The sequence below is a fragment of the Naegleria lovaniensis genome (assembly GCF_003324165.1).
Source record: "Naegleria lovaniensis strain ATCC 30569 chromosome Unknown tig029, whole genome shotgun sequence".
Classification (NCBI taxonomy): Eukaryota; Heterolobosea; class Eutetramitea; order Acrasida; family Naegleriidae; genus Naegleria; species Naegleria lovaniensis.
Window position 1 is genome coordinate 239,766 of NW_025407851.1, and position 19,693 is coordinate 259,458.

General features: G+C 38.0%; 6 protein-coding genes across 6 annotated transcripts; 4 read left to right on the top strand and 2 right to left on the bottom strand.

Moving 5' to 3' along the window:
• Window positions 1-5: 5 nt before the first annotated feature.
• On the top strand, window positions 6-3,182 carry C9374_007427 (uncharacterized protein; the record flags this gene model as incomplete). The annotated part of the gene is made up of 6 exons (XM_044697391.1): window positions 6-853; window positions 908-943; window positions 1,013-1,070; window positions 1,129-1,386; window positions 1,443-2,319; window positions 2,392-3,182. 6 exons carry the CDS (start codon window positions 6-8, stop codon window positions 3,180-3,182), a joined length of 2,868 nt encoding a protein of 955 aa, XP_044546550.1.
• Window positions 3,183-3,623: 441 nt separating this feature from the next.
• C9374_007428 (uncharacterized protein) lies at window positions 3,624-6,988 on the top strand (the record flags this gene model as incomplete). Its single annotated transcript, XM_044697392.1, has 6 exons — window positions 3,624-3,807; window positions 4,036-4,216; window positions 4,346-4,446; window positions 4,517-4,892; window positions 4,979-5,320; window positions 5,473-6,988. 6 exons carry the CDS (start codon window positions 3,624-3,626, stop codon window positions 6,986-6,988), a joined length of 2,700 nt encoding a protein of 899 aa, XP_044546551.1.
• Window positions 6,989-7,602: 614 nt separating this feature from the next.
• On the bottom strand, window positions 7,603-9,483 carry C9374_007429 (uncharacterized protein; the record flags this gene model as incomplete). Its single annotated transcript, XM_044697393.1, has 3 exons — window positions 7,603-8,547; window positions 8,609-9,054; window positions 9,174-9,483. 3 exons carry the CDS (start codon window positions 9,481-9,483, stop codon window positions 7,603-7,605), a joined length of 1,701 nt encoding a protein of 566 aa, XP_044546552.1.
• A 170-nt stretch (window positions 9,484-9,653) lies between these two features.
• Window positions 9,654-11,441, bottom strand: C9374_007430 (uncharacterized protein; the record flags this gene model as incomplete). The annotated part of the gene is made up of 1 exon (XM_044697395.1): window positions 9,654-11,441. The coding sequence occupies one exon, from the start codon at window positions 11,439-11,441 to the stop codon at window positions 9,654-9,656; it is 1,788 nt and encodes a 595-aa protein (XP_044546553.1).
• Window positions 11,442-14,692: 3,251 nt separating this feature from the next.
• C9374_007431 (uncharacterized protein) lies at window positions 14,693-15,657 on the top strand (the record flags this gene model as incomplete). The annotated part of the gene is made up of 3 exons (XM_044697396.1): window positions 14,693-15,110; window positions 15,167-15,323; window positions 15,369-15,657. The coding sequence occupies 3 exons, from the start codon at window positions 14,693-14,695 to the stop codon at window positions 15,655-15,657; spliced, it is 864 nt and encodes a 287-aa protein (XP_044546554.1).
• Window positions 15,658-17,322: 1,665 nt separating this feature from the next.
• Window positions 17,323-19,381, top strand: C9374_007432 (uncharacterized protein; the record flags this gene model as incomplete). Its single annotated transcript, XM_044697397.1, has 2 exons — window positions 17,323-17,643; window positions 17,696-19,381. 2 exons carry the CDS (start codon window positions 17,323-17,325, stop codon window positions 19,379-19,381), a joined length of 2,007 nt encoding a protein of 668 aa, XP_044546555.1.
• Window positions 19,382-19,693: the final 312 nt, after the last annotated feature.

The window sequence follows — 19,693 nt, forward strand, 5'->3', positions numbered from 1 at the left end:
AAAAAATGTCCAACTCTCGGCCCTATGAGTCACAAGCGTTTGCCGATTCGGAACAAGGCTATGATGACTCATCAGCTCCCCAATCCATATCCTTTTGGAATCGACTCACCTGGAGAATGAAGCAAATATTTAAACTCAACAAAAAGAATGCCATTTTGGCTCTCGTATTAATTGTCGTATTTATTGGTATTGTGGTGTTGTGTTTGGTTGGATCTTTTCTATTTATCAATCGAAGCGATACTGGAAAAATTATTGTAGATCCAAGAGGACCTAATTGTTTGCCAATTCCTCCTTTTAAAATCGAATATAATGAAGATCGTAATTATACGGATAGTAGACCTTTGCAAACGATCAAATATGTGGTTGTGAAAAACGCCAAAGTTATTTCAACTTCGAATATTGATGCAAAAGGAAGAGTTAAAATTTCACATGTGGATTTGCTATTTGAAGATGGAAAAATCAAAAAGATTGGCCAATATGGATCTTCAGATTTGAATAATTTATACAATCCAAGTGAAGCAAGTGTTGTTGATGTTGGTGGGCGATTTGTCACAGCTGGTATTGTGGACATGCACTCACATTTAGGCGTTTATTCAAATCCTGGAGACTCTCGAGGTCATGCTGATGGTAATGAAATGGGAAACACTCCTGTCACTCCAATGGTTCGAGCTGTTGATGCTTTAAATCCAAAAGATCTTTCGATTATTGAGTCAAGAAAACATGGTGGAGTGACTACTGCTCTTGTGTTACCAGGAAGTGCAAACGTAGTAGGAGGAGAGGGAGCATACATCAAACTTAGAGCAACTCCGGAATATCAAAGTGTTTCATCTTTGCTCTTTGAAGGTGCTGGAAGGTATGTTCTTGTTGTTGAAAATATCACGTCACGTGATACTATTTGATTGAAAAGATCTTTAAAGATGGCATGTGGTGAAAATCCAAAAAGGTAAGCAAACATGATCGTGGTGATATTCACCAAAGGTTCATACTGATGGTCAACTTGGTAATTTCACAGAGTTTATGGTGAAAATCGACACGTCATTCCTTACTCACGTATGGGATCGGCCTATTTGGTATGTATACGATGGCTTTCAATATGAACTACAATTTATCATGACTAATTCTAAAAAGATGCGTTCCCTTTTCACAGAAGCAAGAAAGTTGCAACTTGAACAAGACAACTGGGATTGTAATGAGAGTGTTCGTAAGGCTACCCCTTCTCGGCCACATGATCTCACACTGGATTCCATTGTGAGCTTACTGCGAGGAAGTAACATGACATTGAATGTGCATTGCTATGAGGTACAAGATCTTGAAATGATGATTCGCTTGTCTAAGGAGTTTTCATTTAAAATCAATGCATTCCATCATGCTCTTGAAGCTTACAAGGTATGTTGTACCATGGTTCTCACGACAAGAAATTCCTTATAACACTGTCAAATTAGATTGCTGACATTTTAGAAAGAAATCAAATCGCTGTAGCTACATTTGCAGATTTATTTGGATTCAAAGTTGAAGCAATGGAAGCCAGTGTTCATGCTCCAACCATTTTAAGAAATAGAAATGTCAGAGTCGCATTGAAATCTGATCACCCAGTCATTTCAGCTAAATATTTACTACTCAATGCTGCCAAATCTCATTTCTACGGATTGGATGAGCAAAGTGCCTTGAATTCTGTCACTTCCGTTCCTGCAGAAGCAATGGCTGTTGGAAATCGTGTTGGAAGAGTTGAAGAGGGTTATGATGCGGATATTGTCGTATGGGACCGATTCCCTCTCTTATTAGGAGCACGGCCAAACACTGTTTTCATTGACGGTAATAAGTATGAAGACTTTAATCTTCCAATTCACAGTTTAGATGATCATGTTCCCAAGTCAGATGAACAATTGTCCATTCTTGTTGATGGACAAACAAAATCAGAGCAATCGTTTTGTTCCTATGATCCTGAATCATTTGGATTGCAACACAAATCAGGATATAGTATTAAGGGAGCCAAGATTTACACAATGAATAACAATCAAGTGTTTGAAAATGGTAATCTGGTCGTGGATGGTAACGGAATTATTTCTTGTGTAGGATCGAATGAAGACTGTCCAATTCCTACTACCACCGGACATGTGACATACACCATTGAGGATGGTATTGTTGTACCTGGCCTGATTGAGGCATCTACTTCGTTGGGTCTGTATGATATTGAATCTGAACCAAATATGCAAGACGGAACAAATTATGGAATGAATTCAGAGTCTTTGTATGCCGTACAGAGTTCATATGGCGTGAGAATGAGATCAAGAAATATTAGAGCTGCATGGAAATCAGGTGGTATGTAATAATTGCAACAGTTTCAATCAAAAGTTGTTGTTTCAAATGTGAATTCCAAATGATACAAAATAGTCACTACCTCTGTCACCCATAGACAAGGAAAACAACTCATTAATGGAGTTTGTAGCACATTTACATTGGAAGGATTATTGGTGAGCGAGTCTTTAATTTCACCTTCCACTGCTTTATTCTTGACGGTTGGTGTTTATTCTAAAGAGGGTGGTATTTCAGAATCTGTTTCATCCCAAATTTCATACTTGAGAGAAACATTTAACACTTCAAACTCAGAGGTCATCCAGAAAGTATTACACAGAGAAATTCCTGTTGCTGCCATTGTGAATCAAGCCGATGACATTGGACAATTGATTGAACTCAAGAAAGAGTTTGGATTTGAGTTAATCATCATTGGAGGAGCAGAAGCATATCTAATTGCTGATCGTTTGCGAGACCATAATATTTCTGTAATTTTAACACCAGTGTCTGAAGATTTAGGAGACAAAATCAATTGGGAAACAAAACGATCCAAGCACTTGTTTGGAGCTTCAGAGTTATTTTCTGCTGGTGTGAAATTAGCAGTCGGAATGGGTAACAGTGCTCACGATGTTCGAAACCTTAGATTCATTTCTGGCCTTATTTCAAAAGAAGGAGGAAAGGAAAGTCCTATTGATTTTGATCAAGCTCTTGCTGCAATGACAAGCAATGTTGCTGACATGTTCCATTTAGGTAATACTGGATTGGGAAGAATTATCAAGAATACTCCAGCCAATTTTGTACTCTATGATGGCAATCCATTGAATTTTTCAGGTAGACCTAAAGTGGTTGCTGTCAAAACATCTGTAGATTGTAGTATTGTGCAATTTTAAACATATATTCATGAGGATACCATGCAATGTATTCTTCAATCCATTGGGTGTGTGCATTTTAATAATTATTGTTTTCAATGACAAGTTTGTTCGAAGTTGTTAAAAGACAAAAATTTGATCTTGTTTAATACCTGAGTTGTCCAAGATCTTTTTGAAAGAGAATGGAAATGCCAAATTGCGATAACTCTTTCCAAGACTGCTCTTGTTGACAAGAACTCATTGACATCTGAAGGAACGTTGTCGCCGTCAAACATCAAAAAAATTGCGTTCATTGCCGATACGAGGTACAACTTCTATCGTTGCAACAACCACATCCCTGACAACAACCACACCAGTTGTGCCACAAAGTCTCTTCTTCTTCATCAAATTTCCTTTTATATCACAACCAACGTCGTGATCTTCCGAATCTTGTAACACAACCATTTCAACAATTTCAACATCATGAGTGCACAAGGAAGAAAGAGACAAAAAATTCTCGAAGAAGTTATTGAAACAGAAGAAGAATATGTCAACAACTTGGACACGTTGCTTCAAGTCTATGAAAAACCTTTATTAGAAAAAGGAGAAGAATTAGGATTTACAAAATCCATGCATATTAAAGTGTTTAATGATTTAGGTCCTATTCGTAAGTATTATCATACGTGAATTTGATTGAAATCGTTTGGAATTGAAAACGACTTGGATGATTCTATAAAATTGTTGTTCATGACGTCGTCACGACAATGTTATTTTTTAATTGTTATATTTATATATATATGTTAACACTTATGTTATATATTTATATATATATATTAACACTTGTTGTGATCTGCCATGATGATGACATTTAACACCAATCATACAAACAAATTAGGTAATACCAATGGAAGACTTTTAGCAGATTTGAAGAAATTAATGGAAGAAGAAAAGGAAATGGGAAAGAAACCAGAAAAGACAATCGGAGAAATATTTCTCAAGTATGCTCCTTTTCTAAAGAGCTACACGACTTATTGTAATCAATACAATAACATTGCCACCATACTTCGAAATGTCAAGTAAGTAATTGTCATCATTCTGATCACAGGCAGACAAGAATGGTCAACAATTGTTGAAATGTGAATCATCATCATTTTCAAATCGTACAACCAATACATACAACCAATGGTTAATGTTGAAACCAATAGAAAGGAACATCCAGAGTTGGATAAATTCTTATTGGCACAACAAAAGAGTGGACTTCATGGAGTGAATAATCGAGCTTTGAATTCATTTCTCATCCTTCCAGGTTTGTATCCGTTATGATCACAACGTTGATGATGATTAAAATTTCACACCACACATTGAACATCCAATAGTACAAAGAATTCCTCGTTACAAAATGTTACTTTCAGAACTTTTATCCAAAACATCGCAATATCACAAAGATTTTACTTCTTTAACTGAAGCTCTTAAAGCAGTTTCTGACATTGCTGATTATGTCAATGAAAAGATTAGAGCATTTGAATCTGAAGAAAGACTTGTGTCACTCTTTTCTCTTTTTGAAGAAGATATGATTAAAGATGGAATGGAAGAAAAGGAAATGTCAGAAAAGCAAACACGAAGATATCAAATGGAAGTTTTAAAGAATGTAAAATTCTTTTCCTATTCCAAACACTTAAAGATGCAGAAAGTGAATTTTTATTTGTTCAACGATTTAATCCTTGTGAGTTTACCACCTCCTCCACAACCTCTGTAAGTTTATTTTCCAACTAGTTTTACACATTTTACCAATGATTTTTGAAAATTGAATAATATATATTTCATCTCATGTCACACAGAATGGATCCAAAAGATGAAAAGAAAAAGAAAGAAGAAGAGTCAAAGGAACCTCCTGTTGAAAAATATCTATGTAGAATTCATCTCGATTCTCCTCCTTATCCATGGATTCGTGACATTGCTGACAAGTACATTCCAGAACTTTCTTTAGGTTTGGGTTCTTGGGGTGTAGATCCAAATTTAGCAAAAATTAGAAATACACTTTCAACTCCATCGAGTCCTGCATCTGCAAGCTTACCATCCATGTCTACTACATCGGTTGGATCAGTCGGTGGAATTATCACTTCAAGTCATGCATCATCATCGCTTTCAGTTCCATCCAACGATCGAGAACGGAGAGCAAGGTAAGTGAAACGAGTGTGTGGTGTGAATATTTAATGTGTGTGAATATTTAATGTTGTGAAATGTATATTTATGACCTTTGATCCTATAATGATGTTGTGAAATGTGAAAAATGAATACAATGATCATCATCATCATTTGCAAACAATGACAGTACCAGTACTGATTCATTGGCCATGAGTGAAGGTTTTGAAATTATTGGACTTCAAAATGCATTTCAAATCATTGCTCATGACGATGTTTATGTTTTTGACTTTCCAGATTTTGACACCAAAGTCAAGTACATTTGTCAAATTACCGACAATATTCATGAATATGCCAAGAATGCAACCTCTCTCGAATATTCCATTGTTCACAACAGTGGTTTAATTCCATATCCATTTTACACCAATTTAGCATACTTGTCACAAAAAGTATCCAGTATTGAAACAGACAAGAAAAAGAAACGCGCTTCATCAACGACTCGAATGGATCATCAAACAACACCTTCACCAACCACACCCTCTCCAACGACGACGAGTAGTGCCAGCTCTGAAGAAAAGAAAAAGGGAATTTTTAGATTTTTCAAAAGTAAGAAACATTTGAAAGAAGAAAAAACACTTTCAACTCAATTCGAAAATATTGAAATGGATCCTTATGAAATCAACCCTGAGGCCATTCCAAATGTTTCAGAAAAGGACATTCCTGATAGTGCTCATCTCAATCAAGTGAAAGAACGTGATATTACTGAAAGATTCTATCTCGCACAAGCAATTAACACTTACAGACCTCATCGCTTTTTTAACCATGTTGGAGTTGGACAAGTAGATTCTAAAGGTGTCATGTCGTTCCATCGTGGAGATGTTCTCATCATTTTTGAAAAACCAAATAATGATTTTGTATTGGCAAAGAAAGCTGGATTGAATAGTGATCCCGATCGAAGACAGAAAATTCTTGAAAGTTACATTCCACGTGATTTTGAAACGTTGAAAAACTTGATGAATATTCAAAAGAATAGAGAAGGTATCAATGCTGGAGATCCACCTGCTGTGAAACAATTGAGACGAGTGAAACATCATTTTGTACAAATTAGAGATTTATTGAATGAATTGTTGGAATATTACTCGAATGGAGGAAATCAAAATCAACCCACCAATGTTAGAAATAGCACTGCTCACATCATGGGAAATAATTCTCGAGGTGATGACTTGCTTTCGAAAATGGATTTATTGTCACTGTTCGAATCAAGCAATGAACGGAAAAAGTCCACCTCCTCCACTAATTTGGATAAGGAACGAGAAATTTCAGCCAAAAGCAGAAAGTCTCTTTCCACAGTTTTTGGAGATTCCAACAAGTCCTATGAAAATGATGAAGAAGAAAGTTTATTTAGAAATTTGATCAATCTCTATGAAGAGTGGAATGAAGTTGGCCTCGTTCCTGTGAAATATATTGATGAATTCAAGTCACACAGTACCTCCACAAAACTTGAAAAGGTCATTGAATGGAGAAATGAACAAGAAGAACGAAAGATTAGAAACTTTGTCATTAAGAAGAAGAAAGCCACTAAGGCTGTAGAAATTGATGATTTGGGAGTGAGTTGTAGTAGTGCCATGATGGGAGTGCCAAGAATTGACACCATGAAAGAGAAAGAAGTCTCAGCTCTGTTGAAGAAGACGAAAAAGCAAGAATAATCATAATAGGGTTCTGGTAGTATATTATTGAAACATGTGTATGTACATAAATTGCGTCTTATTGTTCTCGTGGAAATTTAAACTCATTGAGGTTTTCTGTATGAGGAAAATAAGCTGGTGTTCTGTCTTCTTCTAACGGTGTGAGCTCTTCCACATCACCAACACTGCTGAACGAGAATTGACATTGTGGTTTGGGTCCAAAGGAGCTATGTGACAAGGGAGGTAAAAATAATGATTGCAAAACCAGTGTTAGCACAGCGGATGCAACAACAAGAAAGGATAGGTAAAAATGTCGAACTGTAGATGAAATCCAGTTCATGGATCAAGGGAGGAAACAAGTGTGTGAATCGACCAAACTACGATAATCTGAAACAACCTTAATCAAGCAATTTGGAAACAAACTACGGAATGAAATGTACAGAATAAATATTGGCTTTTGAGAAGTCCGGTTCTTCAGCAATACTCTCCTTTACTATGAAGCAGATCATACAATGCAGTACGAGATGTTCTCGTGATGATAGAATTTAAAGCAATTTTTTTCGGTGAAATTTTACCACTTTCACGATCGACGTTTTTGGAAACCTCAAACGTTGTTAGTGGGAAAATAACGCTTATTATGGTGATGTCATTTCTGTTTCAACAATGCCCTCATTAAGCAATTGTTGGACTAATGTAACTTTTTCGTCATCCGTAAGGTTTGGTAATTCGGACACGGGAACGCTTGAAGGATAGCTCGAAAAGATGAGTTGCATTGCTTCTAAAAAGATACCATCCAAATCTAAATGTTGTAGCTCTACTTCATGATAAATACGAGTATTTTGAGTGGCATAAATGATGGAAAATACATCGTCGTCATCATCATTGGCGTCTTGTTCTGACTCTTGCTCCTCCTCCTTGCTTTCAGTTTCTTTTCCTTGTTCAGTTTTAGATAAATCATCGATAACAATGTGAGCGCAATTGGCTGTCTTGAGTTTGATAGAAAGAGAGAGTATGTCAGTGTTTTCATCCAACATTGCATTCTTCTTGGTGTTTAGTATTGTCAAGCCATCGACAACGTGTCGGTCATGCATGAACTTCTTTACCATCTCGTCTGCAGCTTGATCAATTGGTAAATATTGAGAAATGATATTTGTTAAATTACTACAAGTCTCGATAAACCCGTCTCTTCTAGGATCATCAGATTCTGCAATATTTGTTCCCATGTACTCTTTGAAATCTTTGGGTAACGCCTTTCTGAATTCCACATGGTTCGCGGTGGCGACACTAAGGGCCATGGGAAGCGCTTTTTCAAAGTAATCACACCAACTCATCAAATGAGAAGTAGAAATGGTCACATGAAGAGAGTGTTCTGTTTCAGAAGTTACAGCTTGATGGATAATGCCTTTTGGAATATATAACAAATCACCAGGTTTTAACACAACTTCAAAACATTCAAAATCTTTCACTTCTTCTTGAGTAAAATTTTTAGAGCTAAATCTTGATAAAAACTGTTCATTATTGAGAGGTCTATAAATCTTCCAGTGCTTGACTCCCTCCAACTGAATTAATATTGCTTCAATCTTTTGGGATTTGGTAAAATGACAAGATAGTTAAATTCATACATTTTTCACTCATACTTACGTCATCATAGTGTGGAGCAAATCCTTGACTACCAGCTGGAGTTAAATACGCATTTAGACCTGCTCCTTGACCAAAATATTCTTCAAAATGGCATAGTAAACTTAACAATACGTCCGATTGCTCTTGTGGTCTTAACATTCTTACAGAACACTTCATATTCTCATATAAATCCCAAACAAGATCAGGATCAGCAATCTCATCCTTATTGGGATTTAAGGTGAAACGTCGGCCATTTCGATAGAGGGCCAAGTCCAAATCATACGAATATTTCAACTTGTTATTCGCAAGGACTTGCTTAATTTCATCCAAGCTGTAGAGCGAGCGATAATAATCAGCATACAAATGATTTCTCTTAATGACCAAGACTCTCTTTTCAAAATATTCTTCATAAAGCTGCTCTGCATTGATGGGAGCAAATATCCAATCTACCATTTGCTTTCCTTGTTCTGATATTTTCGATTATTGCGATAAGATTGAATTGTTTTAAATATTAGATTACGAAAAGATTGAAAAATATTAAATAATTTGAAAGGTCAATAACGTTCATTAGAGAAAAAGAGCATACCTTTGGAATGTTTTGATTTTGGTTTTTTAAGAATTTCAAGTCCATCTTTTGGAATTGAATTTAATGGTAGTTTCTCTGTTTGAATGACCACCTTTGGAAGCATGAATGGCATTGTTTCCGATTCATCTTCGGCGAGTTCTACTTCATTGATCAATGGCACATCAAACCAAGAAATTTCCACCATCTTCTTTTCTGCTCCACTAACAACAGATGATTGTTGTTCCGAAGATGATGACGATGCAGATGATCCTTGTTTGAGCTTTTTCTTTAAAGTGCTGGCAGCAGCCTTTTGTGCTAGTTGTCGTTTCATTTTTTTGTTGAATCTTGGTGTTTGTGTTTCGAGGTTGTCAATTAATTAGACTAAGTAACAAAATAATTAATTATTGACACCTTGTTGATAAGCCAAGTCATGATTTGGTGGAGTTACAGAACTTGCATGTGAGGTAATGGAAGGGAATTGAGGCGATTTAATTATTAATGTCAGTTGAAAAATTCATTATCGTCAAAACCTCCTTGGTTCGTCATGGAAAAAGATTGACCATTGTTGTATGGGCTCTGAGCCGAGTTCTGTCCTGTATACATGGAATCAATAAGTGTCGTTCCAGAATTATCTTCATCAGAGAAAATCTTGTCAAAGTCCAAATCATCGCTCATTTGATTGTTGGTATTGTAAGCAACGCCATTCATTGGTTGGGATTGATTTAGTTGTACCATATTATTTGCATTTGCAGTATTTAACTCAGGGAATAAATTATCCAAGTTGGCGTCTTCAGCATCGCCCGATGACATGACCACAGTATTTGCAACTCCATTTGTTGATGTGGATGATTTCTTTTTTTCTTCTTCTCTTTTCCTTATAATTTCTTCTTTTTCACTTTCCCAAAGTTTTTCTTCAAGTTCTTTAATCTTCCTCAAAAAGAAAATGTCCTCTTCTGGACCATAAGCTCTCTCGATTTCTCGTTTAGAGATTTCATGAACATGCTTGTCAGCAATGTTGGCAGATTTCGAAAACCTTTCAGCCACAGACTTGATTTTATCTTCCCAACTAGGATCTTTCTTTATAGAGTAATGAAAGACTTCTTTAAAAGGTTCCAGTCTAGTGGTACAGTCTTCCAGTGAACGAAACGGAGTTCTATAATCTGGTTCGAGTGCAAGCTTTCTCTTATCTTTGATTTGTGACGATGAATTAATCATCATCGAGGCAGCATCGCCAATATTCGTGGTGTTTTTTCCAATTGTTGTAGGATTATTTTGAATCATGTTATTCAAAAGTACAAATGAATTCCCTGTTTGAGTGTTTGGTAGCCCTTCAATCTTAGTTACGGGTTGCTCAGTCTTAATGGAAGTAGATCGTATTAAGTTATTTACATTGTTTGTTAACATCGTGTTTGATGACGGTATATTAGAAGTAACGGTCGAGGAAATATTTTGGTTGTTAATATTGGGTGTGGAAGAAGGAATGTTCGAAATAACAGGAGTTCCATTATGAAGCAAAAGATTTGGTGGAGGAGTGGAGGCACCAGTGATGGATGACGTTGGAGTAGATCTGTGAATGGTTGATCCGGGTTGGTTTTGGATGGTTACATGAGGTGGTACTGTATTGGGCAGCATTGTTTTAGCAGTAAGGTTATTCATTCCTTGCATGGTTACATTGTTGATAGCAGGTTGAACATTAGGCTGAGGTTGTTGAATAGTGTTCACATTGTTCATAGGCGCATTGGCCAACATTCCTCCATTATTTGCTGCCATCATGGATGGGTTTAAACTTGCTTGAAGCATCCCAAGGTTTAAATTAGGTTGCGTCAGAATTGTTTGTAATAATTGTGGGGTTGGCTGAATGCCGTTTTGGTTTAGAAGGTTCAACAATTGTACTAGACCAGGGTTCTGCATGAGCAGTAAAGGTAGTATTCCATTTCCTTGAATTCCCATGTTGACGTTTGTGGGTTGTGTTGGATTTTGCATGACACTTGTTGTAGTGGTAGTTGTTGACGTTGAAGTAGGCGTGCTGGCTCGATTGAGAACCATATTTCCTGCATTATTCATATTTCCTACGTTGGGCAGTGCTGGTGACATCATGTTCTGATTGTTGGCAAAATTCGTCATCCCGACTTGTCCAGGTGTGAATCCTCCCATGGATACGTTATTAGGAACCATCATTCCTCCATTGTTTCCGGAGAGCAAGAACGAGTTATTCATATTTGTCATATTGTTTTGTTGCTGTTGGAGGAGTTGATGTATCTGTAAATTTGTAAGATTGTTTGGATTCATTTTGATTGTTGGTTTGGTGGCGGTGTTGATAAATAATTGTTGTTTTTGATGATGTGATGAAAGTGTTACGAAGATAATGAAGAAGATGACTAAGAGATGGTATTAGTAGTGTGAATAATAACTGATGATGATTAATGGCACTACTCAATGTCATAGAATCAGTGCTGTGCACTCTTAGGTGATACAAATGATACTCTAGGATAGGAATGGGTCGTGGATTCAAATGAAATTCGACTCAAAACAGGATAGCCAATCAATTGAATCGTTTCCAGAAAGAACCCAATCGCTCTCTACAAACAAAATACCTCTTCAAGATCAATGCGCGGTTGTTGGCAACCTCTCCTCAGCGTGATGGTAGTGCTGTCAGCACAACAGTAATTATGATGACAACTAATCACGGTAATAACGGTGTTCTTTGATGATGGCACACCAATCGCACCGTTTCAAAATCGATGATGATGAAGGAAGTTTTAAAAATATATTGTTGTTGATTCTAACCGAATAATAATCCCGGTGAGAGTTGTCGTCTTCCTGGCTACAATTATTTGTGCGGAAACGAGCTGAATGAGAGAGGATTTAAAAAGAGTACTCTTCAAAACAACAACAAAAATTCTTTTCTTCCTCTCTTGATGTGTGTTGGCTGCTGGTCGTGAGGAGAAAAAACTCTCTTATTTTTTGGAGGTTTGTTGCAGCAGGAGGATGTTGATGATTTTTTGACAATGCATATTGGGTTTGTTTTTCTAACAACAACTTGTAGTTCTGGTACTATTCATTCCCGATCTGAGCTACAACGCGGTTCCATAACGAGCAAATGATCTTGCCGTTAGGCTCTCGGCGTTCAATTTCAAGTGTGCGATTTGTTTGGTGCAGAAATTCCAAACACCGAAACAACCACTTCGTATGGGATATGATTGGCCCACCAATCAGACTACTCGAGATCCATTTTGAGAGATGCTCGTTTGTGTGCTACCGGCTGTTTTTGTGTCCACGGCTGGTTTTGAATTCAAAGACAGATTCAGTTGCAGCTGCTAGGTTGAATCGAACCTTTTGGGAAAAGGCATGCTTGCAGTGCTGGTGGAGGGCTCACAAAGTTGTTGCAAAACAGCTAGCACGGTAGTGTCCTCCTCTAATGGCTATCTTGTAACTTTTCAAATTTATTCACATGATCGTTGATGTGTACTGCATTGAGCAATGCGAAAGGCTGATTACAAAAGAAAGTCGAGCCTTTCATCTCGACACAGAAACATTGAATCAGCAATCATTCGATAATGTTTTCAAAAAATCTTTAGCTACCCAATTGCTTTTATTTCATGTCTTTGTTTGAACAGGTTGTGAAACACGAATTTATTTCAACACAATTCAGTTGGTACAGGATTGAAAGAGCAGGCCTAACCGTGCAAAAAACCCAAAGCTTGCATTCCTACCTCACCGACAGAAATGAATTGTTGCACTCTCTTCAGTTGTTTCAAAAGATCATCAAGTTTAAGCGAGGAGCTTTCGACATTGGTTGGAAAATGAGGGTACGTGTGATTGTATCAGATCAACACCAATTAAGCCAGCATGAACATTCCACTGTAACACTGCATTTCCTGTAAATCGTGTGATGCGTAACAATGTAGTTCCAAGATGCAAAGATTTTTTCACAAAACAAGACATGCAACTGCCAAGCTAGTTTTATTGGATAACAATATTCTCTCTTACTCTAAAAAGCAACGAAAACATTCATGGTGAATGGCTTGAGAATCTCGTTCTTGCATGGTTCAAGACGATATTGCACCATCCATCCATGAAATAAGACTGACTAATGATAACAGAAGCTCTTCAACACTGGCTGGCACGTCAGTTTGAGAGAAGTAAGCAGCAGTCATGTGTGTGTGAATAGTGTTGTTGCTTTGGCAATGTGATTCACTTTTCGCTTTTGGCTCTTTTAGAAACTTTTACATTGCTATTATACCACGGATATCTTTCCTTTTGAGTGTTCAGTTTTTCTACTATGGTTTCACGATGCGTGAGTACAAACTCAGCGGTGCCTGTTTGAGCTTTCAAATTTCAACTCAATCTGAACGAGAGAGCGACAATTCATGATTACGAATGGCTTGGTTCAGTTCACATCAGAGCATCTTGGATCATTACAATCAACACTCTACAAATGTTGGGAGATAACGAAAGCCAGTTCGCATCATCTTTACAAAATGTCTGTTTCATTTTGGCCTTGTCATTTTCCAATTACAGCTTGTTGCACGCAGTCTCGAACACCAAAGGTCTCCAAAAGACCACACAAGCCTCTAGCAAAGGAAATTTTTCGTTTGACGTGCACAGAAAAAGTAATGACGAGCATGTAAGAAATATAAATGTTGACAGCGCCAACATTACGAGCACAAAAACAGAACGTGTGACCTGTGAAACTCACAAAACAAGCATGTGCAGAGAAGAGACCATCACAAAACAAGAAGCGCGGGCCATTTTACTGACAAAACGTGAGATGTGAAGCAGAGAATTACAAAACAAGAGAGAAGAGACCATCACAAAACGAGACATGGCAAGAAAACTACAACAAAACAAGCAACGACTACACGAATAATCTAATGGCTTTGTGTTGTTCACAACTATCAATCTACAACCAATAGGAGCAACTCCTCTTTTCCGATACAAATTTCTGCTCACGAAACTACTTTCATCAAGGAATTTCAGACGATACACCGGCACTTTTTCAAGAAGCTCTGCCATACCACAAACGTAATGGATGTACTTTGTGATGTTTTCTGGTGTATATTTCAATCTGCTCTTATAACAAGCATTCTTGAAAGAATTACCTAGTTGCTTCAACACTCGACTCACCCATGTGGTGCTGTAATCGTAACCATGTTTTTGTAATTCATTTACATATTCATCCAGTGTAGACAATGGTTTTACCATTGACACTTTGTTCACAATAAGTACTGCCTTTACCACGTCCTTTAAATCATACTTGAATTGACGAACACCACCAACATTAGCTTGCACGTTTTCTTCAATTCTGTTTTTCCAATAAAACACAGTGCTTGGTGAGCATCCCCAAGCTTTTGCAACCTGTCTGAAAGAGAATATTTTCAGGCCTGCCACCATTACCTTCTTGCTGTGGTAGTAACCAACCACAACTCGCTTCCTTGGTTTGCTTCTACTTTCGTGTGTTGTCATGTGAATTTTTCACAAAGTGGCGCCATAAACAACCGTTAAACTAAAAATCAAAATTTAATAAAATCTAAAAAAAAATGGCCACTCAATCACAAGTAGCATTTGTTACTGACTTTGGTGGTTTGAATGTTTATCCAGCCATTGACAATCAAATTATATATCCAACAAACACACCTCAAAAACAATCAACAACATTTACGCAAAGCAACACCAGTAATACACCAATGAACAATTCTCAAGTACCACCTTTTTCAAATTCTCAACAATCTACGTTTGTTTATAATTTTACTCCCTCTACACCTAACACAACTAACAATTCCTATTCTTGCTATTGCAGCGGATGCCATCAGAAAGGCCACAACCGAGCAAAGTGTACAAACCCGCCCTGCGATGGAAGTTGTACTAAAGAGGACTGTTCAGTCAAAAAAAAACGCAAAAAGGAAGCAGCAACAGCTCAGCGAGAAGAGAATGAAAGAAAAAACAAGAGAAGACGCAGTTCAAAAATGATGCATCCTTGAAACCATCTTCCAATTCAAAATGGACACACGTAGCCAAAGCAGCACAAGAAACTACCGGTCTAAACGGTCCCCAATTCCTTTCCGCGATTGTAGGACAAATCAAAGATCACATTCAACCCAAATGCAACAATCAACCTCCCAAACGAAAAATTAGCGAAATATCTTGCGATGATGTCCAAAGTTTTGCAGTGTAAGTATGTTGATGTCTTCATTGTCTTTCAATTAACAACATTAGATCCCAATCATCATCAAGCACTGTAGATATTACTGATGATTTTGCGGAAATTGAAGAGATGTTTGAACAACAACCATCGTCTCCTCCTCCGATACCGAACTTGAACAACGATGTGATTGCATATGAGCTTGAGAGGTTGCGAAAAGAAAATGCAGAGATGAAACAGCAAATTCAAGCACTGCGTGAAAGTTTAGATTGTGTTTATTCGTTTATAAATAATGCGGGAAAAGGATTTGCAGTTTTTGCTGATAAATTTAAAACGTTAAAAAATCCTTGCAACAATCAATAAATTTAATTTATTTTAATTATTATTTAAATTGGTGATGGAGTAATTGATTTAGAGACCTTCAACGTGCGATGCCATGAATTTCATCATGACCAAATCGGATTAACAAAACGGGAGGCTTTGCGTGGTCTTTTGGAGACCTTTGGTGTTCGAGACTGCGTGCAACAAGCTGTACACGATTTTGTTTCGTATCCCACCCTCCTAATGCAAATGGTTGCCATGATAGGTCACTCTGAACACTTTCGGTGTTCAGAAACATGCGAAGAGGCGGGTGTAGGGTGGGTTGTATTTGACATGTTGTGAAACACTCTCGGCGGCTAATCTTTCTCTTCGTCCATATACTTTAAAAAAGTTGCTAAACGACAACAAGCTCACTCCTTCCATTCACAACTTGTTGCCTTCAACCCCAACCTTGGAGTTACTCGAGCGTGCAACAACAAGGAGACCTGAATCATCGTTCGTGTAGATAGACACCACTTTATTGACAAATATTCCCACTCGTTCGAAGAAGAAGTTTTTTCTTTTCAGAACACACGAACAGCACGAGCTTGTACAGGACACTTCCCTCGGCTATTCTCTTTTCCCAACTCTATGTTACATGTGGTACATGTATAGTTGAAAGCTCAAACATGAATAGTATCATCATCATGTCTTTAAATTCAACAGATGACTTGACTCGAAAACCAGTTTCGAATCGACACTTGGCAACATGTACCTTTCCAGGTAATTCTCATACTTCGCACGAATTGCAATACAAGGTTTCTTTCAACAATACCAATCATGGTTGTATTGGAAACAATGATTTACACCTTCTTCCACCACTCAACAACCATGTAATACATGATGAACAGATATCCCCTCATGCATGTATGAACTCGATCCATGTCCCAAATGCAACAACAGCGTGCGAACGTGAAGACCATCAAGTACTAATGTTACGAAAGAACATCCGCACGTTTCATCACCCATTTATGTCTCCAATGACCTTGCTAAGGATGACCTTATTACTGTTTCACCGTTTTCTCATGAGGAACGAGCTCGTTCCATAATGTACGATCATACATCTGAAATTCAAATGCAGACAATGTTGCAGCATCGACATGCTGATCGTAAGACCTCTTCCTTGGAAACTACACATGGTGGTGGTGGTCATTACAACATTATGGAAGAGAGGAAGATGATGAACGCACCTGTATACAATGAGCCATCAGATGCACATCTTGGACAGCATGTGGGTGTTGTTCCAATAACCGATCACGGGAGGTTCGCTTCCAAAAGTAGCCGTCATCACACCGTACCTTTTCCAGTAAATGTTACGAAAGAACAAGCTCTCGTAGAAAATTCACCCGCTGTATCGACGATCATGGATAAGGTAGAATCGAGCGACTTGTATGGCAGCAACAATAACAACAACCACCCTCAAACAAAACATCCCACACACGACCACAACTACTGTAACGATCGCTCCCCATTCGAGTTGCTCTCTGTTCAGATTTACATGCTACACGACAACAGAGAGAAGAAGAAGAAGGAAACGACCTACATAAGTATTATCATCATTATTCGGATCATCTAGAAGTTCCTCATCCAAGCGGGACGAGGTATTTAAGCGCGCAAGAACAGCACATACATCGCTTTGGGAACTCTTTAAGCAACAGCGACTCATCAATGACACAGACCAACTCATGGAATGGTAGAATGCCGAATTCAAACGGTACAACCAATGGTGCTCGAAGATCGATCATGTGTTATGCACCATCTGTTGATCAACCTCCTCGTTATCAACAGCAACAACTAGATCATTCTGCACATGCATCAGCAGAACACAACCCTACTTCATCCTCTTCCAGTATTTCCAAGAGTGGTAATCACTCTTTCCATGTAAAGTTTCATCAATATGGAGGTTCGCATCAACCTAATACTACCACTACTACTGCTACAACAACAGATTCAAGCTCGTCAACCCCCTGTTCCTCCTCATTCTACAAGGTTGTTCTGAGCGCACCAATTTTGCATGGTGATACCTCCTTGACTCATTTAGCCCCGTCCACCAGATCAAGCAGAAATTGTACCGAAACAAACTACCAAAACTACGCAACAACAAGATTCGAGCCACAACGTTGCAAAAAAGAGACTTTCTCGCTCCAAGACGATGAACAATAATATTACATCAACAAGAACAACAACTCCTCCTCCTATTGATAACAATAATAATAATAATAACGAAACTAGCTCAAATTCTCCTCAAAAGCTTGCATCCGAAGTAACGTCCATACATGCTGCTGCTACCAATACAACTTCCAATCACCACGCACATGTACCAACAACAACAATACCCAAATCATCATCATCTTCAACAACAACGACTAATATCAAATTCCACATGTTGGAGGATCCAATGCTGAGAGCCAATGATGACCACCGAAGTAATTTTGTTCGCATTGATGAAGAACAAATTCGAAAAGTTTTTCATTTGACACAACGGCAAGCTGCAAGCTTCCTCGGGGTGAGCTTATCAACGTTGAAACGAAGGTTCTACGAGATGAGAGATTCGTTGAAAATGGATAAATGGCCCACAACAGCAGCATCACAAGCTTTGAACAATGTAAATACATCATCCTCGGCTACTACTTCAACAACAGTTTCATCATCAGGTAAAAAAGGAAGTAATAGTAAAACTACATCGCCCTCGCAAACACCACCTCCTTCCTCGTACCAGGCAGCACAACAACAACCTATGCCCAACATGCAATTACATCGAAACGAATCTCACCATTCCACAAGTAATAATTATTATTCGTATTCTGACCGTATTCAATCGCAACAAGATCCTTCATTAATGAGCATGCAGGGTGGTGGTCTTGTCAACAATTCGACTTTGACATCTCCTTCTGCCATGCTTTCGCATGAAATGAACAAACATGATGCAACTTCATTTACCAATAATAGTTATGATGGAGGTGAAGGCATGAACTACAATGTAAGGTTTTCTAGAGGGTCATATCCACCTTGTGAGCAACACCCATCTTATCATCAACCTCAATATCATTCGCATCGTAACATTCCTTCATCAACAAGCCATTCCTTCTACTCAAACGATCAAGTTACAGAATCTACACGCATGTCTTCCTTCTCGAATCAAGGAACCATGACCAACCAAGCACCACAAATCATGGAAAACCCCAAATATTCCCTTCCTAAATTTGTTAACACTCCACCCTCTGGCATGTTCTTTGAAAACCCTCTGAATAACATGTTTGCAGCAACGTTCGCTTCCTCAACCAAAATGAGAGCTTCTCCATCCAATATAGATTCTTCCTTAAACTCTTGCCCTCAACAACATTCATATTCCTCAGCGCTCAATCCACCACCAGCACATTATATTCCTAGAGAAGAACATGAAGAACATTCACCAATTATATTGCCCTCAATTTCATCCACCTATCCAGAAAGTATCCAACACTCTCATTACACCACTTTACCCACTCAATACAGGGAGCTCAAATCTGGTTGCAGTAGTGCAACTTTAGAGTCTTCCTCTCACAAAATTTCCAAACCACACAAAATGAAATCTCATACTAATGTTTCACCAACAGATGAGGATGACCATGCAAGAAATGGACTCAAATCCAATATGAGCTTTATTCTCAATCACTCTGTGAAGGATCCCACTCATTTGGATTCTGAGGAATGGAACACCTTAATGAATGCTTTCAAGCACCGATAAACGAAATGATCATAAAACATCTTGCTTCCTCATCAACAAGTTAGTTGTTGTTATTTTTGATACAACCATCCATGACTTTGCTTCTAATGATTCTCTTCATACGAGGTGAGGTTTTACCGTCGAGTGCCAATTCCGTTGTGCACTGCGTTTCGTAACCCAGTGAAATTGTTGCTGGATTTGGTCGTGAGATTTTTCCGCCTCATCCATGCGTTTTAAAAAATATCATCTTCTACCCAAGTCTCTCTTTCTCTTCATGGATATTCACCTTGACCATCGGAAGAAGAAAACCAATATTATTGGAATAGAGCACTA